Here is a 19,297-nt window from a genome sequence, read left to right as displayed (position 1 = left end):
TTTGGGTTAATATACTTATTAAAATTAATGTAAATTTCGTTTGTTTCCCATGTAAAAAAGCTTATTTTCGTTACATGGTTTGTCTGGTTTAGATTAGAATCAAACCTGTCATGCGAACTCTACAATGTCACTTGGCTTTTTTTAAACCATTGGAAAAGGACTATGGTTGCCGAAGCCATCCCAGGTTGAGGTTGTTGTGCTGCGCCGATTTGAATGCAATGAGTCTTCGAAATTTTATTTTGAAGTTAAGTAAAGTTTCTCTATTGCACTATAGTTACTGCATCTTGTTTCTTGTACAAATCACGACTTTTTACTTAATAGTAGACATGTCGAAAAAGGCCTCTTTAGATGTTCTCCGGGCCCTTCACAATCTTAAAAAGTAATTCACACGTTAATTCATTTTGCTAATAGTTAAGGACCCTATAATATTTTTCTAGCATATAATTTAAACACCTAGTACAAGAATCTAATAAATATTATGTGCAAGGTTGTCATTAAGCATAAGTAGTTTTATAAACTCAAATTAGCTTTCTTCAACTAAGAAAGTAAACTCTTTGAAATAACAAAACTAGTGCACAGCCACTAAACCGGCTGTAACTTTAATGACTTCGTCTACTAGCAATGCTATTACATCTGTATTAAAATTTCTTTTTGCTCTATAAAAATCCATTAAAATGCGCAGTGAACTTTAAAAGAATTAAAAAGGATAAAAACTGCTGTAAATAGAAATATGAGGAATCAAGATGATAGAGCGTAGTGCTATATGAGCTGAGCTAACCTATAATACTTTTAAATAAATAGTTAAACTGTTACAGCTGTTATTGCGATGCATCTATAATACTCTTTAATTAGAAAGTAGGCAACGTGCAAGCAAAGAGGAAACGTGCACACAGCAGTGTTTAAATAAAGAACTTAAATCTTCATTAGTTAAAACACCCTTTCTTAGTGAGCTTCAGGTTGACTTCAGCGCCTAAAACAGTAAAATTGGTATATGCAGTAGTAGGCTGATTGAACTGTTTTACAACTATACCCGGAGTACATATATAGGTTGGGCGTAGTCTCCTCAAGTACTCTGGTTAAAAAACATAAATTTACATGTACCGTCATGCTCGCAAAGAACTTTCTTATGCCCATTCCTACTGAACAATGGGTAAATAAAATGAATTAAAATTAAATTGATAACCGACCTTCTCTTTTAAAGCTATATTGATTTCTAAACTTACTCTTAATTGGAGAGTAAGTTTTAGGGGCTGCTTAACTAATTGAATAATTCAAACTCAAATCAATACCATTGTTCTTTTCTATCAAGATGAATTAGTTGTGTAAACTCACACAATAGGATTTTCATATTATTTGAGGTGGCACTATAAGTTAGTATATGCCTTCAAATAGCTCTATCCGTTTTACTGACGTAAAGCTGCTCACTGAACAGCCCTCTTTTTTGTCTTAAAATAAGCGCTACAGTTTCACTTTAAGATCGGGCATAGGGGATTGACCAGAATAAACAAAATAATAAATTTCAATAAAGTACTAAGGGCGAGGACAATCTATTATTTTTACTTCCTCCTCCAAATAAAGTGTAGCAGAAATAAATTTAACTCGACGTTGATTCACAATATAAGCCCTTCCACCAATTTTAGTTGTGTAGATCGTGATAGTCAGGCTTTAATGTTAAATTTACCACTAAAAAACCTGATGCCGAAGGACGCTTAATAATAATTGAACAGTAACGATTAATGTCTTTTTATTATACCACTGAACTATTATAACCTGTGTAAACCCCATCCTTAAAAAGGGGATTCGTAGCACTGACATCTACTGACTTATTGCGAAACTGAATATCAAAATTCCTCTTGAAATACTTGTGTTTATATGCTATGAACACACTTATTATAATAACTAAAGCAATAATTGCAAAAGTTATAATCAAAATATATTTTGGGTTGACCAGGAGGCTTCCAAGTAATCTCTATAAAAGTAGAATTAATGTGTATTTAAAAAGTCTTTAATAACAGCAGTACCCCTTTTTTGCCTCTATCACGTCTTTTTGCTGTTAATTCCTCGCCACTACCATAGCCGAGCCAAAGAGAGTCATTTTTTATCTTCTATACCCACAACAAACTCAAACTAAGCAGTAAAGCGGAGGAGTATTACCTTAATATAGCTCTCGACAGGCCATTGATTTTTTACTTGTGAGTCGCTCTTTATCTTTTAAGTAACATCGACATGTTTACAACTAGCTCTCTATCTACTAAAAAGAAAATTTGCCTTTTTAATTTCGCTAACTCTTTTTTTCACATTCTGATTCTTGTTAGTGGACGAGTTTACAAGGACTTTGAGGGGCAAATCCAACCGAACCACCTGCTACGTGTAATAAGGCTAGGGAATACTACTTCATTGGAAGTTCCAGCCGCTATGTTGCGTTATTTTTTATGTTAAAGCGCACTTAAAGCTTCTATAACTAAATGCTAAAGACCGGACTACTAAGGAAAAGTTGAATATATGAAAAGAACTAAAAAATTAATTTTCACAGTCCATTTATACTTTACATTTACAAATTAAATCGTGAGCAATGATTTATCAAATTTATTGTAGGGATACCGTAACCAAAACGTCAAGTTTAAGTGCTACCTTTTTCTTTTGGGCTTTTTGAGCACTTGCTGCCGAAGAGGAATAACACTTCTTCTTTGCAAAGCTATTATACTCTTCTAGTGCACCTCGATAGGTGCAACTGGAATCTGAATAACGAAGGCTTGGATAAAGAACGCGCGAGCAGCAGAGAAAAGTCTTATTGAGGGATAAGGAACTGTGTTAAATAAATAAAGAGTTAAAAAACGAAGGAGTAGCACAAAAAAAGTTAACAATTTTGCATAATTAAAGGTAAGACCAAATGCGTCGGGCCCGATCTCAGTTATAGGATTACGAGATAAAAACCTAAGATTTATTGTGTAAGACAGATAGAAGTACACAAACATATATTACAACAAAAGATACGTTTGCTATAGCATAATTAAGTGAACAATAAAAAGGCTCTGCTAACATTAATGTTCTATTAAAACTTTTAGTAGTATGACTCTTGAAAAATGATATTTTTATTTCAGTAACAAAAGAGAGCCATTTTTATTATAATAATTTAAGTAATACTTGTGTAAAGCTTTCGTAAAGAAGCATAAGCTTACAAGCTCGTTAGTCCCGTTAGTAATCTAAAGGAATTTGCCGCAATAGATTTAATGTTATTATCCGAAAGATGTCTAACGCAAAATAGGTTTATGAACATTTTTTATGTCTAAAAGAAATAGACTTAAAGATGAAGCTAAATTGGTCGTAACCTCCTTCATACTTTAAGATTACAGTAATTTTTTAAAAAAAAGAGCTTACAAGATTTGTAATTTATTCAGGCCCTTAAACATACCATCGTGGATCGCTGTAAGTCTGTTATTATTTAACTCCCTTATAAAAATTTACAGATAATTTAATCATGAGAAGCTTTCGTTAAGAGGCTAAGTCTATGAATTCGCTAAGGTAGCAAATAGTCAAGTGATGGGGATATCTAACTAATCTCTGTATACTATAACTATGAATTTTATGCATGTGGGCAAAGGAGCTAACCTAGGCAATTGTAAAGTCAATCTAATTAAAGCTATACTGTAGGTAAAAATATTATGAATATATTCCAAAATAACTTTCCATAGAACTTGAAGAACTATGGCTAACTTACAAAAAGAGCAACTCTGTCAACCGAGAAAATGTATTATCAGCTATCGATACAATGGAGCATCCGCATAGAGAACTGAGAAAAGTAGTTAATCAATCTAGCTTTAAAAGGTTTAGCTACGCAAGCGTTCTTACAACCATTTAATAGTTGCTCTCTTAGCCTAAAATTAGAAAAAGTTTATATTGTTATTATTAGTAGTGACGTACAGCAGTTTTAGATTAGGCAGATCTTCAAAATCATCGTAGTCTACTGAGGTGATCGGATTATAAGATAAATCCCTTTAAGACAATCATTCACAGAGAAAATGCGTAGCATAATAAAAATAGCATTTAAAGTCATAATTTTTTTTTAGATTTTTAATAAACATACAAGTCGGTTAATGCCCTCAGTTTGGAAAGTGAAGCAGCTCCCAACGATTTTATACTGTTTTCACTCAGCGATCTATAAATAGTTCAACACATTTTTATAGTTCGAAGTCACGAAAGGCAGTCTTATAAAAATAAGTAAACAAATAAGTCAAAATGCTATAAATAAATCTATTAGGCCACATTACAAGACCTCGAATTTTTTAAAACCGTTGAAAAGCCTCTCTTTTTATTTTATAAATATTTTTTAAAAGTCATCTTCTCATAGCGCAGCACCTTGGAAAAAAATATTTACGTCTTTTACATGATTGCAAGCTGCTATTGACATATCAAACTATCATTAGATGACTATAATTAAAATAAGCCTCCAGAGAACCCTTACGCTCCCTTTAGTGATTAATTTAGTTTTATTTAAAACAATATATATATATATATATTACTTACAAAGCTTCAAGGCTTATTAAATCTATGAACGTGTTTTTATTAAGTGACGTCAGGCGATTCCCACCCAAATTTCTTAATATGTATTAATTATAAATTTGCATGGGTAAAAGTGTTATTAAATATAAAGTTGAATGCTGTCTTACAAGGTAGTAATGTTGCTTAAACCTTCAAATAGCTTATCACTTATTGACGTTAAGCAATTGCTGCCTAAGTTCCTGTGTCATTTATTAATAAACGCAGTATATATTCTGTTAGTTTATAATAGCAACTGAGTGTATTACGTAATGATAATGTAAAACTACTAAGAAAGGCTTAGTAAACTTCAGTAAATACAAGTACTGAATTAGCTTATTAGTATAATATTTCGATAATTTTAAGTTGAGTGGGGGATTCGGAGTACGCACAAAATTATTGCAACTACATAACACAACAGAAATTATTAAATACTTAAATAACCTACGTTAGAAAAATAATAATTTAAAAAGTTGTGGGTGCCGTAGAAGAGTTAGAAATTAATAATAAAATTAGAAAAAGGAAAAATTTTTTATAAAGAATATAAAATTATATTTTAGTAAAAAAATGAACTCACAATATATAAATATTTTCTTGGGAACACTGCCTACTAAAGTTGTTGCGTAAAAATTTTAGTAAAAAATTTTAGTTTACAGCTAGAATTTTAAGGTTTCCACCAATATTATCGGTACTTTCAGAGAAACTTGAAAAATTACGCCAGCAAATAAAAAAGTATTATTTCGTTGTGATGGTAAAGCTAGAACTCTTTTTACGCTTTTAACAATATTCGTTATTTTATTATTAATATTTTTCAAAAAATGAAAAGCCGATTTATAGGGAGCTAATACTTAATACGCATAAGTTTAGTAAAGGGAATTATAAGAACAACTTAAATTGACATTATCGGTGTAGAGATGGGAATTTTTGACGAGGCTTAAACAGTTATGTAATTTATAGTACAAAAGCTCCAGCGACTTAAGATCGTCAAACGAGCCTTCCTCTATAAACTCAAGTTTATTTTTGCTTATCAATCTATAAGTATAAATTGTAAAATTATTTATCAAATAAAAATATATAATGTCAACTGCTAACTGCTAAGTAGACTGGTAGAAAGTCTCCAAAGCGGTTAGTTTCGGTAGCTATATAATTAGGCCATAACTAATGCCTTTTTTTCCAACTAAAAAGTCATTTCAAGCTAATTTCATATATTGCATATTGACTCTAGAGTAATTAACGGGCAACTTTTAGTATAAAACTATAGTTAACTTACAAGTTTATGAGGTTTTTCAGGTTTTTAAAGTTATGCTTGTTAATTGAGGTAAGACCATTATCGTTCAATCCCCTTTAAAGTTTATTAAGTTTTACAAAACTATATTATAAGGTAAACTAAGTTATTATAAATAAGGTTCTAATCTGTATACAAGAGATATAGATCTTCAAGGTTCTTGAAAAGATCTTTAGGAAGTAAAGTAATATTATTCCCGCTCAAGTCTCTACAGCATTAACAAATTAATATAGTAAAGAGATTATATAACTCAAGTAATTAATTTAATTAAAAAAAATAACATATGCCCATCTACCCCTATACCTCTGTGAAAATAGATACACATTGATGCAACAATAGGAGCCTACTACCCTGACCAACTAATATATTAAAGCAGCTAGTAGAAAGCAAACTCTTTCAATTCCACTAAATTACTAATATTGTACTTTTTAATTTGTATATTTTATCTTTCATTTTAACTATTAATTAAAGGCAGTATTAATTTTTTTCTAGGATGTTCGCCACCTTGACTAAAGACGGTTTGAAGACTTCCTCTTCCCACTTTTTTAGTTTCTCACACTTACACTAATAAATTTTGAAATTAATTCTGTTTTCCTCAATATAAATACATCTCCCTCTCTCTTTAACAAGTTTTAGTAAACTTTTCAACGGAATACTCGACATCTATTTCAATTTTATTTTTATTTTAAATATTTTTGTTCATTTATAATCGTGGCTTAAATTATTGTCTTTAATTAGCAACTAAGTGGATTAAATTAGTTTAGACAGACTAAGGTAACCCTGTCTTCATGTATCTTCAACAAAAATATTGAAACCTTAAAGTCAGAAGTAATAACATTAAAGATAGTGACTTACAAAAGCAGTACGTTTGAGGAGAACTGGTCGCCGGTTGGAAGTGGAACAGACAAAAAACATTTCGCTAACTCTCTTTTTATAAAATTTAAAAATACTAAATTATTTGAGCTTCTCGGAAATATTTTGCCACAAATTAGAGCATCAAAAGTAATATAACCTAGAAACCCATTTACTATTTTTTAAACTTTACGCTATAAAAACGGCTATCGTTTCACGCGACAGCGCCTAACTATCTCCCGTGCTAGTTATCCATAACAAATTGCTGTCGTTTAAAAACGAAAATATACAAACATGCTGATGATATCGCTCTTTAAATAAAAGGCTAGAGGGGGCTCTCATACAAATTAGTCAGCCAAATAGAACTTACTCTTCTCTCTTATTATATGGCCCTTCACATCTCTCTCGAGAGTACACTCCTTGCCCTAGCGCCCCTAAGAAAAGCAACAACAACAAAGCGCCCATGTAAACCAAATTTTGGACTATTGAAACCAGTCGTATACTGTATAAATACAATAAAAATCTTATTTTTCATCTATTTTTTGTTTTTTTTTATTAGATAAATTAGATTAAAAAAGCTTGTGATAAGATGTTTTACTATCAAAAAGTGTTTAGTCATTTAAGAAATAATAAGTTTTGATCAACAAATAAAGCTAGTTACGTGAAGTTTATTTAATTTTTGTTATAGTACTAAGTAAAGATGAATATAAAAAAAAATAAATAAATTATACGTAGTACTAAAAATAGCTTAAAAGAGAAATAAAGCCGTAAACAACCACCTTTTAATCTAAGAGCTACATTTACTTTGCTTTAAATAAGTGCATTGTATGTATGAACGCGCATATAAATTGACTTTGATGTTTACTATAAACTTAAAAAGAAAAGAAAGAGCGAGAGTTTTTTTAATACCTTAAAAAAATTTAACTAAAATTTTATTTCCTTAAAATTAAGTTTATAATATAATACTAATTCTGAAAAGTTTACTGAGCTGGGGGTGTACGCTAGCATATTTACTTTGATTGAAAAATGTAAGGGGATGCATAAAAATTTTCTAAATTGGTTAACTCTAAGGCAAATTTTGTTGACATTAATATAAGAAAAGACCACTAACTAACCCTTTAAAAATTATAAAAGTCTAAATAAATATTGTCAATAACATCACATTGCAATGTACTTTTGAGTGGAATTAAAATTATATAAATTTAATTAAAACTTTTTTTCACGTGTATAAAAGTTTTATTAAAACACCTGAGAGGTAGATTTAAGGTTTTATACATCTTGTTATTTACCTATTAACATAACTAAAGGTTTGATAGAGTTTACTAAATACTAATTTGATACTGTTTAAATAAATTTTTTTTAAAAAATTGTGCGGTTATTGTTATAATTTTTTCCTTCCTAGCCTGAATTTCCTTTTCAGTACTCCAGTTAGCTTAACAAAGATGTAGTTTGTTTCTTTTTCAACGCATCTAGATTAACTGTTTAAACATTAATAGGAGATAATACGATACATTACACATAAAAATATATTTATTAAACTTTACCTAAAAAGCCTTTCAAGACCTAATTAATTTAAATGGTCTTCAGCAGAGCGGATTCTATTTATTACAAAGGAAATAATTTGGTTAACCGTAAAACTGTCTTACGAACTATAATATTATTCAACGTATTATCTCCCTTCTTAGTGTACAATATAAAGTTTGTTATAATAACTTTTAATAGATGTTTTATAAATGATAATAAGAAGAGGTCTATAGATATTTAATAAAAAATAACGCCTTTTTTATTCTGTGAAATTAACTTACTTCTTGTCCTTACTATACCGCTTAAGTTGAACATTTTTAATGTAAAAATACCACCCAGTATTCAAAAGGATTTAATTACTAACTAATTTTTGCATGTAACGGTTGGCTATTTAAGGCAAAATATATACAGAGTTTTAGATCAGCACAAATATACAATTATATAGATATTTGCGTGATGTCTTAGTACAAATTTGTTATCTTTAAAAAAAGCTTAAAAAAATTTTTTTTATTCTATTCCATTTTAAACAAATTGATACTTCTCTTAGTCAAGTTTTGGTTTTCATCAGGAATAGTGTATTATTGTCACATGTCCATTACATATAAGTAATAGTTCAACTTAGTAAAAGTTTTGAGTGTCTCTACAACATTTATGGTGGATCACATTTCATTAAAGAAATTATTTAGCTTGTTATCAGACTCTTAATTATTTGAGACAGCCTCTCTGAGGGAGGGACGTTTGACCACCGTACGCCCAGCATTTTCAGAATCACATATAAACTTTTTAATCACCCCTTTTTTTACGATTTTTTTTGAGTTATTGGAGCCCATAATTTAGAAATGGTTTCTCTTGAGAAGGAAAAGCTGTGTGTTTTTAATATGTAAAAGCCTACACGGTAATTGTTATTTCCAAAAGAAAAGCGTATTTGTTGTGCGCACATTGGCGTTAGTAGTAGATCAAACATTCCTTTTTGATAAATTATAACTTTGAGTAATAAAAGATGGCATGTGCTGCGCTTCCAAACAAACTTATTAGTCTTTTTACGACACCTTTAGCCTTTTTCTTGCAGAAAATAATATTTAAAATTAAAAAAGGCGTTTATTATGCCACATAATTATAATAATGCTGGCTTACTATATATATTTAAGACATTTGGTATATAACCGGCCCATGTAGCTTGCTTAAAATGCTTAAAGTTTAGTTGGCAGAACCGAACTGTATATTGATAAAGCGTCCAAGCGCAGTGTCTCCACTATATTAAAAATGAGAATAATGAAAGTTGGTCACCTTTATATTAAACTTAAGCAGTGAACTTTCGAAGGTACAAAAAAGTTGCTTAGCATAAACTTATAAGCTTACTAAAATAAAAAGCCAAGGAACTAAATGTTTAACCTAAGAAGAAATATTTTCATTGCACATGTAAACCCCTGGAATATCCTTTACAAGACTTCGATTCTATTATGTCACTAACGTTGCAAAGGATAGAATATCTTAAAATTGAACATCTTTAAAAAGGCCTACAGTTGTATGTTGACGCTATTGTCTTTAGTACCAACGTTTTTCTAGCTTTATAGCTAAAATTACTTTTTTTTTTTGGTTGGCGTTAGAACTTAATATGCTGCTTAAATTTAGTTGAAATTATGATTGGTCGACGTTTAGAAAATAATTGTAGAGAAATTACCTAAAAAAATCTTTAATAGGAATAGGGAATATGCAAGAAGAGGAACTTATTAATAAAGAAAACAGAAAAATAAAGAAATATATGTATGTTTATATATGAACTACTAAACTAAAAAGTGCAACATTTTTAGGTAGTTATATCTCGAATGCGTTTTCAAATAAAAACTTTGTCAACGAAATTCTATTTACGATTTTAAAAATGCAGTTGTTTATTAATAAATTAAAAAAATTATTCTTTATTAATAGCTATTATATAACAAGAGAAGAGGTTTAAAAGCATAACGGATTTCCATGCCATCAAATATAACACCGCAAATTTGAGCAGACAAATTTAATGTTTCATTTTTTAATTTTTTTTGTTCTTATCTGTATTATTAACAGTTTTAATAAATTTTATAATTGAGAATAAGAATTTTTTAGAAAAATGAAAACGAATAAATTCATAAACCATACTATAATTAAAAAAAGTTAGTATATTTATGTAATATCTCCGTGACAAGGAGTTGATTGAGGAGAGGTAATTTTTTGTTTCTTTTATGTATTAAAACACTTCACTCTCTTATAGCTTGTTATATTAATATTATACCCATTCTATTGACAAACATCTGGACTAAAAAGGAGTTGTATATCAAACATTAAATTCATTAATTTCTCAGCTTTCTTTCAAATTTGTAGGGTATAATTTTTTGTGGATATACTTTCCTGCTTTCTTTAAGTGTTAAAAAACCACGAGTTAGAGAACTAAAAATTAAGGGTTAGTTTATGATGACTAGCCTAGAGAATTGGTTCTAAATAGGCTGTTAAACTATGACCACCTTGGTCAAAGCGATTCTACAAAACTGTGACCAAGTTGCACTTTATTTGGCGAAAGTCCCACCCTATATCTTTCATCTTCAAATAAAAAATCTTTTTAAGCAGCTGCACATGAAATATTAAATGTGATGTGGTATCAAGATAACCCAGTTTTAAAGGAAATGCTTAAAAAAACTAAGATTAGTGAGAAGCTAATGTAACCTAATAGATTTATAACCACATATCGATAGCCATTTATAAGAATCGACAATTATACTTAAAGTTACCTTGGCAGCCTCCGCCTTTTTTAGGTAAGGTCTTTAATAGTTCTTCAAGTATAAGCAGGCACTAAAAAAATATAATTTGGGGATTTGAATTATTACTATTATATATAGAAAAATCAAAAGAGTAATATTTGGGCATATACTCAAGTTTCCAGTACTTAAAACCCTTTTTTTCATGTTTTTAAAAACTGAACCGTAGATATATCTAAATTATTATTATACTTTAGTCGCAGAAAAGAAAGCAGCTTTCCATTTATTTTGTTGTACCCTTTCAGGAGTCTAGTATATCTTTGAGTTAGACATGCTATTATTCTTAAAGTTACTAGAGGAATACAATTTTAAAAAACATCTCTTTGCTAACAATTGATGTCCCTTTATAAAAAGTACAAACACCATGTCAATTAAAAAAGAAATAAGTAAAACTTTATAATGACCAAAATTGTTAAATGGCATCATAGGAAGGTTATCATGCTTCTCTATTCATAGAGTAAACATACAAGATAGTTCCAATATATGGTTTTTTTTTAATGGTATAAATTGTAAACTCTGCATAAATACTAAATTTGAATGACACCAGTGATAACAGTTGTTCCGCAAGCTTCTCTTTTTTTTATCGTACCAAAAGAGGTAAAAACCCCATTTAACTGCTTATAGTAAATTTGAGTTAGCAGAATAATATTTCTCAAGGACGGCAGAACACCTTCTAAAACTAATAAAAACCTATAAATATTTATTTAGTCCCCCGTATATCTTTTCCAGTTTCAATTTATATAAGCCTTGAGATAATGAGGAGTGTAGTTAATGAAATTTTAATTACGGTTAAAAAAAAATTGATTCCCTATCAGGTTAAGCACTTACAAATTTTGGTTAATACCCATGAAATTAAATATCCCTTGAGGTGGTGAGGAGAGGTAGATCCTGAAAAAATTGGTCCCGACCAGATCAAGCACTTATATATTATGGTTAACAGAGTTTCGGGGAGTAGTACAATAAATAAGGTTAAACTTTTTATGTACTAATAATGCAGGCGATGCCTCAATAGGTAGTTTTAGATCGAACTTAAAAACAAGTTAATTAACTATATACTTTCAATAATCAATTTAACTTAAGTTTTTTCCCTTTAACCCATAGAAGATATCCGAAAGTAATATTAATTTTTTTAGAACTATCGGCATGGTTTTGTAAGAGAAAGTCAACTTCTCTTGGCCTTATTAATTTTGTAATCGTTATCAAACATACTGTTAAAATAGTTTCCAATCAAGAGGTCTCGTTAACCTTAATTAAATGAAACTACCTCTGGTACTGCGTTAATAAACTACGAGCCCAATGTCCTTATATATAGAAATTGGGTAGTTTAACTTAGAGGTCTTTCAGGAATATAATAATCTATTTAACCTTAATTTTAGTATGTATATAGTGTAAGGTTCTTATATAAAAGAAAGTGGTTTTTGGAATTGTGCTCTGTTGCTTAAAAGCTTATTTTTGATTGTTCTTTATTATTTTAAACTGTAATTAGTATATAACGGTCCCTGAACAGATAATTTGATAAACTATTAATTTAAAAGCATAGATAGCTCAGTCTTATAGTTTTGACACATACAATGGACAGCAATTTTAAATATATTTTGGATCCAAAATAAAAACCACGACTCGGGTATACTTAGTATACTAGCGAAAAAACTCTATCTAAACTTGATTTTACAAAATTTTCCAGGTACACTGTTATAAAGTTTCTTACCAAGCCATTTAGAAAAAAAAACTTTTAATAAATAGCTTGACTCTTCAAAAATGTCTAGAGTGTGACATTAATAACCCCTAGCTTATGTAATAATACCCGACTTAATACTTTTAAAATTTAACACAATTTTGCAGTTACACCTGTTAATAAGATATTCCGTTAGTTAAGACGTATTAATAAATTTTAAGCCATGTCATGTCAATTATCGTGATGATGATAGTTCTGTTTACCCGCTGGAATTAAGTAATTCAACATTTTTTAAATGGCAGTATTTCAGTTCACGTTATTTTTTGGTTTCCTTATACTTTCTCTGGATTATTGTCTTTGAAGGTGATTTTTACTTTAGTTGAGGTTATTGACACTCGAAACCATGGTAACAACTAACGGCATAACAGGATTTTTCTTTGAAAGTCCGTAAGAAGTACAGGCGAAAACCACTAGAGTCTTTCTCTTGCTCCTCCCTTCTACGCTAATTAATGCATCGCACCCGCTACTAAGATGAAAGTATTTAAAACGCTGAGCCTCGTTGCCTGATCAGCTTTTTTTTTAACGCGGGCACAACTTATAAACTTCCTCGGTTGAGCTTTCTAGTGCTTATAGCGGAAATTAGCGACCGCCTTCAATAGTATCATGGTCTTATAATTGTCGTTTGCAAAAGTAATAAAAAGTTTCGGTTTAAATCAGTGGCTGACATTAATACTTTTCAACATCACGAGTTACCTATCTAACCTCTACTTTTTACTACGAGTGGGTCTACTTTGATTACTTACATATATATATTAGAAATCCATTTATACATACATACATAGTAGTTTACATTTAAATCCCATCAATATTACTTTACTTTATTCTTTCACTAAATTTATATTTATTTAATGTTCCTCTACTTTAGCTAGTTTTAATGTCCACTGACTTAAGTTACTCTCCTACGGGTTCTGATCCACCAATTACGACCACCTTATACTTACGAAATTTTAACAAAGAATTTCAACGTTATGAAAGCTAAGTTATCTGAGTATGAAAAAATAAATTCCCGTAAAATTACTTCTACAAAACGCAAGAAGTCTTCAGAAAGGTTATTGACAAGGCACTTAGATCTAATACCTGCGCTGCTCTCCAACTTCTCAACGAGTCACGGGATAAAAATATATTTGAGAGGGTATCACCAAGTCTTTGACTAATACTACTGTAAATAATATCAATAGTAATAGCAAAGTTAATAGTTTATAAAAAAAATAGTAATAATGTTATCGACAGTAATAGTGGTGTTAATGAAAGTAGTAGAGAAATGCTGTAATACTTATAATAACTATAGTAATCATTACAATAATATTTCCAAAAATACAAGTAATATTGATACCTCCTATCGCTATAAGAACTAGAAGTGAATGGCAAACCATATTAAATCTAGTTAAAGAAAACAATGCAACCATATCTGCTGCAAAAGATATAGCTTGAGGAATAGGGTTGGCCTTCTTCGAAAAAGGATTTTCGAATGTTAGTAAAATAACTTAATTATAAAGAGCTAGAATATTCCCTCCCCTCGCTTACCCCCAGAAAAAGAACTTAAAATATGTATTCGAGGCGTCTTTATTGAAATGGGCCTTGAAGGCATCAAAAAAAAACTTCAAGGATGCCATCCGAGGAAGTAATCAGAATGCGAAAATATGCTAAAAATCGAACCCCGTTGCCGCTTATACTTGCAAAATACCCTACGTCAGAATCGGAAAGGGTTTATGCTACGAGAAAATATAGGATTTATTTCCGTTACTGTAGAACGTTTTAAGTATACGGGAAGAATTGGTCAGTGTTTTCGGTGCACAGTTCATATGTGTAAAATGTGTCAAGAATAGCGACACCAAGCCTTGCACAAAGGAAAGTGGTCAGTCCCATATATGCGTCAATTGTGGTGGGCTACACACCGCTAGTTATCGAGGCTGTATTTTTTATCCTAAGAATGCGCCTCTTAGGATGAGGAAAGTTAAAGACGGTTCTACTAAGTTCGTGAAGGAGCCAATTACATCAGGGCGCTCATACGCACATGAACTCTCCAACAAGTCTAATATTATGCCTACTTCTACGAAAACTTAATGTTAATCAGGTTATGTCTTCACTATTAGAATTTACTAGCACTTAAATCGCTAAAGCCGTTAAAGAACTTCATGATAATCTTAACTGCCACCAATTACTGACAAAATTATTAGAAAACTTAGATTATTATTTTGGAATGCCAGTGGAATTCGAGAAAAGAATGTTGGATATGCGAGTTAATAACGTTACCAAGTGTTGGTATACTTTTAATCTCGGAAACCCATTTCAAGGATGGAAACAGATTTTCCCTACTCAATTATATTATATACAGGAATGACTTTAAAAATGGCGGATAGGGGCTTAGAAATACTCGGTAGCAGGCACACCCTCCACTCATTAAGGGAATATAAAACCAGGGCCCTTGAAGCTATTGTTGAATGTCTACACCTGCAGGATCATGGTCGAATTAAGCTTATAAACCCCCAGATATGACTCTACAGATATGACTCTACATGTAAACATGGATAATGTAATTGAGCCAGAACCGACACTGTGGGGAGGTGACCTTATCTGTAAGTATCTACATTGGAATAGTAAACGAGCTAATCCAAATTGCCTAATCCTCAATGATTGGGCTGCACAAGATGGAACCATCGTTTTAGGGCCTTAAGAACCTATGTACTTCTCGATATTAAAAACCAGAGATGTCTTTGACATAATGATACTCAAAAATAATATATCTTTTTATGCTTTCTGCACGAACTTCCTCCGACCCAAAACCCTATTTTGTTCGAAATGAAGAAGGTTCTCACATATTTAAATCGTTTGCCCAAAGGAACTTACCCACCAGAACTTTTTTAAGAATTGCTTGGGTGGTCATCTACCGACTTTTGAATATCCTATATCCTATTTCAAAGAATCAAATAAATTCGACGACTTCAAAACTTGAAGAAGCAGTAGTTACCACTGTCGGCTTCTATAACCGAGAAATACTTTCCAGCTTTTACTATAACTATTACAGATAACATAAAATATCTTTTAAAGAGAAGAAAAATGTTGAGTACAACATGGTCAACTTATACCCCCCCCCCCAACCCAATAGAGTAGCACTTAATAAATGCAGCAATACAGTAAAAAAGGCTCTCAGACGTTTTATTATAGCCTACGGAACTCCAAATAAGATCGTTGAACACATCTTATAATCTCCTCTGGGTATTGGCGCATACTTTAAGTCGCCATCAAATTATAAAACCAATATACCGCCTATAAAAACGAATGAAGAGTCTTTTTGCGACTAAGAAGCCACTTATCTGGCCCACTTGCTCTCTTTAAGTAGGACAGCTAACTTTTATAAGCTTGACCTGGAACATATAAATTGGTTCACGATGTTGTCATAGCACCCTCTCAGAAAATAAAAGCTCCACTGCTATAATGCCACAACAGAGAAGAAATATCGGAAATCATTGCGTCGCTTAATGTTGAGGAGGCTATAGGGCTCGATTTCATCACCCACACCACTTTGAAACACCTTACAACTAAGTCCCTTAGGCGCCATTATAAACCATTAACTCTCTGTATTTTTCTTCGTCCCCGGACCGCTGGAAACTTGTTGGTTGTTTTCAACCCAATGTATAGCAGAAAATGCCAGTTAGTTGATAAATATCGCCCTATCAGTCTTTTGTCATGCCTGGGGAGCGTGGCAGGATCAATTATTCTCAGGAGGTTACAAAGAATCTTTTCTGGAAAAGAAATAACTAACGATAATTAATTCGGTTTCAGACAGAGGCACTATACGAGCCAAAAGTCTTTAAGGTTGCGCGTGGCTTTTAATGTTAAAAAGTCAACAGTAGCCGTATTTCTTGGTGTTAAAACTGCGTTTGATAAGGTATGACACTATGGGTGGCTGAACAAAAATGGTTCAAATAGATATTCCTATTTCGTTTATAAAACTTTTGCACTTGTTTCCCCATAACCGGAGGTTTATAGCCAAAATAGACGAGCTAAAGTCAATTCTATTAAGACAAACTGACGGGGTCCCACGAGGATCTTTATTGCATAATATATGTATCTGGTATACCCAAATTGAGCATAGTTTCTATCGCTCAGTATGCTGACGGCCCCGCCAATTATTGCAGTTCCAAGTCTCAACCTTTAGCTTCCCAGTGGCTTCAAAATTATCTAACCACCTTGGAGCTTGGTTACAAAAGGAAAATGAACATAAACCCGTCAATTTAGTACCTTATCTTTAGGTGACGAAGAATCCCCAACTTTCGGGAACTCATTTTATTTAGCCAAAGTATCCCGTGAAAGATTCATACCAAGTATCTGGGCGTTATAATAGATAAGGTTTATATGGAAAGCTCATGTGGGTTACGTCATAAAGAAAGCGAATGTTGCTTATCAAGTTGTATTATTTCTCTGCCGCTCAAGCAGGCTTTCACTAAATTAATCTTCCCCCCTACACGGCGTATATACGACCCATATTGCTCTATGCCTCAATAGCATGGGCTTATTCTTCGGCGGAAAACCTCAAAGGAGTTCAAATATTTTAAAATAGATGCTTGCGAATGATTACTGAGCTCCTTGGTTTTTGAGCAATAGTCAGCTAAAACTAGACTGTCAACTGAAAACTATAAACGGCCCTATAATAAACCGCGCACAGCAATCTCTTAATGCAAACAGCCAACACTTAGTTGGTTGAAGCGCTAAGGTAAGAGCCCAGGTGGTATACTAAAACAAGTGGCCAAAGCACGTATTAGTCAAAATCTAGAAAAATATCTAGAAGCTCAGTCCGTATAAAAAGAATGGACCCGAATTATAAAACGGTATCGCTGTTTATAATGAAGCTCCGCAACTTTCTTTTGTTCTTTTTTTTTCCCTTGATTTAATAACCCACCCGCCCTTTAATACGGAGGGAAGACTGATTAAGCAGTTGAGGGTTTTGTGACCTTTCATATAGAATGTTTTATAAATAAAAAAGTTGCTTATCTAATTTGGTAAAGCTTTATCCCTAATCCTCAAGAAAATATAGTGAGTTTATTTCGTAGTAAAAAGCTTATAAATTAACAGGAGAGTTTTTAAATACTAGCGTTGAAATTTGAGATCTGAACATTGAAAACGTATATTGAAGCTCGTTAAATAGTATGTTTTAGGTTATAATGAAATGATCAAAAAATGTAATTTTGACTTCAACGTGATAAAACACAGGTAACTTAAAAAAAAACTTCTCTGAACCAAAATACTTGGAGTAATTAAAAAATAACAAAAATAACTTAAAAATAGGATTTTAAGGGAGAATTTTCAGTAATACTGAATACATAAAGGCCAAATACCTGTCCCAACTTTTTATCAGTACAAAGAAAGTTATTGAGGAGAATACTTTTAATAGTAATCTATTAGATGTGTGTAATAGTAATAATTTCTTTTCAAGACAAAAAAAGGTTGCGCTCCCTCAACAGTTGTTAAAAACCAAGTACACTCATATACATAATTAAAGAAAATACTGCACTTTCTATTTAAAATATTATAAAGGTGAATTAGTAATTTGTGAGAATAAAAAAACTTTTAAAATTTACTGTTTATTATTACTTGTTAACGATTATTAATTCCTTTAATAGCTATACGTTCTAATCATTTTAAGGTAAAAGTAGTATTATGTAGGTAAAGCACAAACAATAGCTGCGCCTCCACTGCTATCGAGTCGGTCCTAACGGTATCTATCTATATCACGACTTAAAAGTTGTTAGGTTCTATAAAGGTAATAAAGCGCGCTTAAAATTCAAATGAAAAAATAAAAGAACAAAATATAAAATAGTTTATTAAATACAATTTATTATATACGCAATAATAGTATATAAAAAAGAGAAGGAATTAGTCAATAAAACTGAAGGAAACTTAGGAAAAAATCAGGTTAACACTAGAGCCAAGATATGAAAGAAATTTAAAACGCTCATCCCTATAAAGAATATAGCAAGAACTAAGAAGCTTTACAGGGTGCAAGCCTTTTATCCAAGAGATGACCCCGGGGTACATGAAACATGTGCTCAATCGTAACACTAATAAATTTACATTTTTTCGCGTTGCGTCAGCCCGGTGACGCATAAAAAAACTGATGCAACTAAAAAATTACTTCTTACTTTTATAATATTTAATTATGTATGCCCTCATTATATTAATTAGTTTTTTTTTACTCTATCATTTTTTGGTTTTTAGAGTTTTTAAGTTAGGCGTTTAGTTATCCCATAGAATGCCATCTGCATTGTAAAAACAGAAGCTATTATGACGATGTTGCGGTAGTATAATTGCATATGTGTTTCAGGTCTTTGGCTATCTCAGGCATCATTGACCGTGATGCTCTGTTGTTGTATTGTACTGCTTGAATATTGTCTTGGATCCCAAGCGAGCGAAGTACGAGATTATCGGAGTAAAGTTAAGGAAAGTGGTCTTTTTTTGCCTAAATAAAAACAGCAAAAATATGCATTGTGTATTAAGCTATACTCTAAATAGATATAATGAAATTTAAAGCATTATCATCATAAAAATTTCCTTATTAAATAAGGAATATAATCAAAATTA

General features: G+C 31.4%; 1 protein-coding gene across 1 annotated transcript; it reads right to left on the bottom strand.

Annotated features, from left to right (window-relative positions):
* Positions 1-1,747: 1,747 nt before the first annotated feature.
* On the bottom strand, positions 1,748-7,131 carry LOC135120483 (uncharacterized). Its single transcript, XM_064044791.1, has 18 exons — positions 7,044-7,131; positions 6,677-6,748; positions 5,958-6,029; positions 5,807-5,878; positions 5,497-5,568; positions 4,668-4,739; positions 4,525-4,596; positions 4,085-4,156; positions 3,922-3,993; positions 3,719-3,790; positions 3,379-3,450; positions 3,180-3,251; positions 2,863-2,934; positions 2,632-2,806; positions 2,269-2,361; positions 2,155-2,208; positions 2,022-2,105; positions 1,748-1,969 (listed from the first exon to the last, which is right to left on the bottom strand). Exons 11-18 carry the CDS (start codon positions 3,408-3,410, stop codon positions 1,748-1,750), a joined length of 804 nt encoding a protein of 267 aa, XP_063900861.1. The 5' UTR covers positions 3,411-3,450; positions 3,719-3,790; positions 3,922-3,993; positions 4,085-4,156; positions 4,525-4,596; positions 4,668-4,739; positions 5,497-5,568; positions 5,807-5,878; positions 5,958-6,029; positions 6,677-6,748; positions 7,044-7,131.
* Between the last annotated feature and the right edge of the window lie 12,166 nt (positions 7,132-19,297).

The sequence above is a fragment of the Zophobas morio genome, unplaced genomic scaffold (assembly GCF_036711695.1).
Source record: "Zophobas morio isolate AGI-343-1 ecotype UQ-CSIRO unplaced genomic scaffold, CSIRO_AGI_Zmor_V1 ptg000382l, whole genome shotgun sequence".
NCBI classification, from domain to species: domain Eukaryota; kingdom Metazoa; phylum Arthropoda; class Insecta; order Coleoptera; family Tenebrionidae; genus Zophobas; species Zophobas morio.
This window is presented reverse-complemented; position numbering and strand designations above follow the sequence as displayed.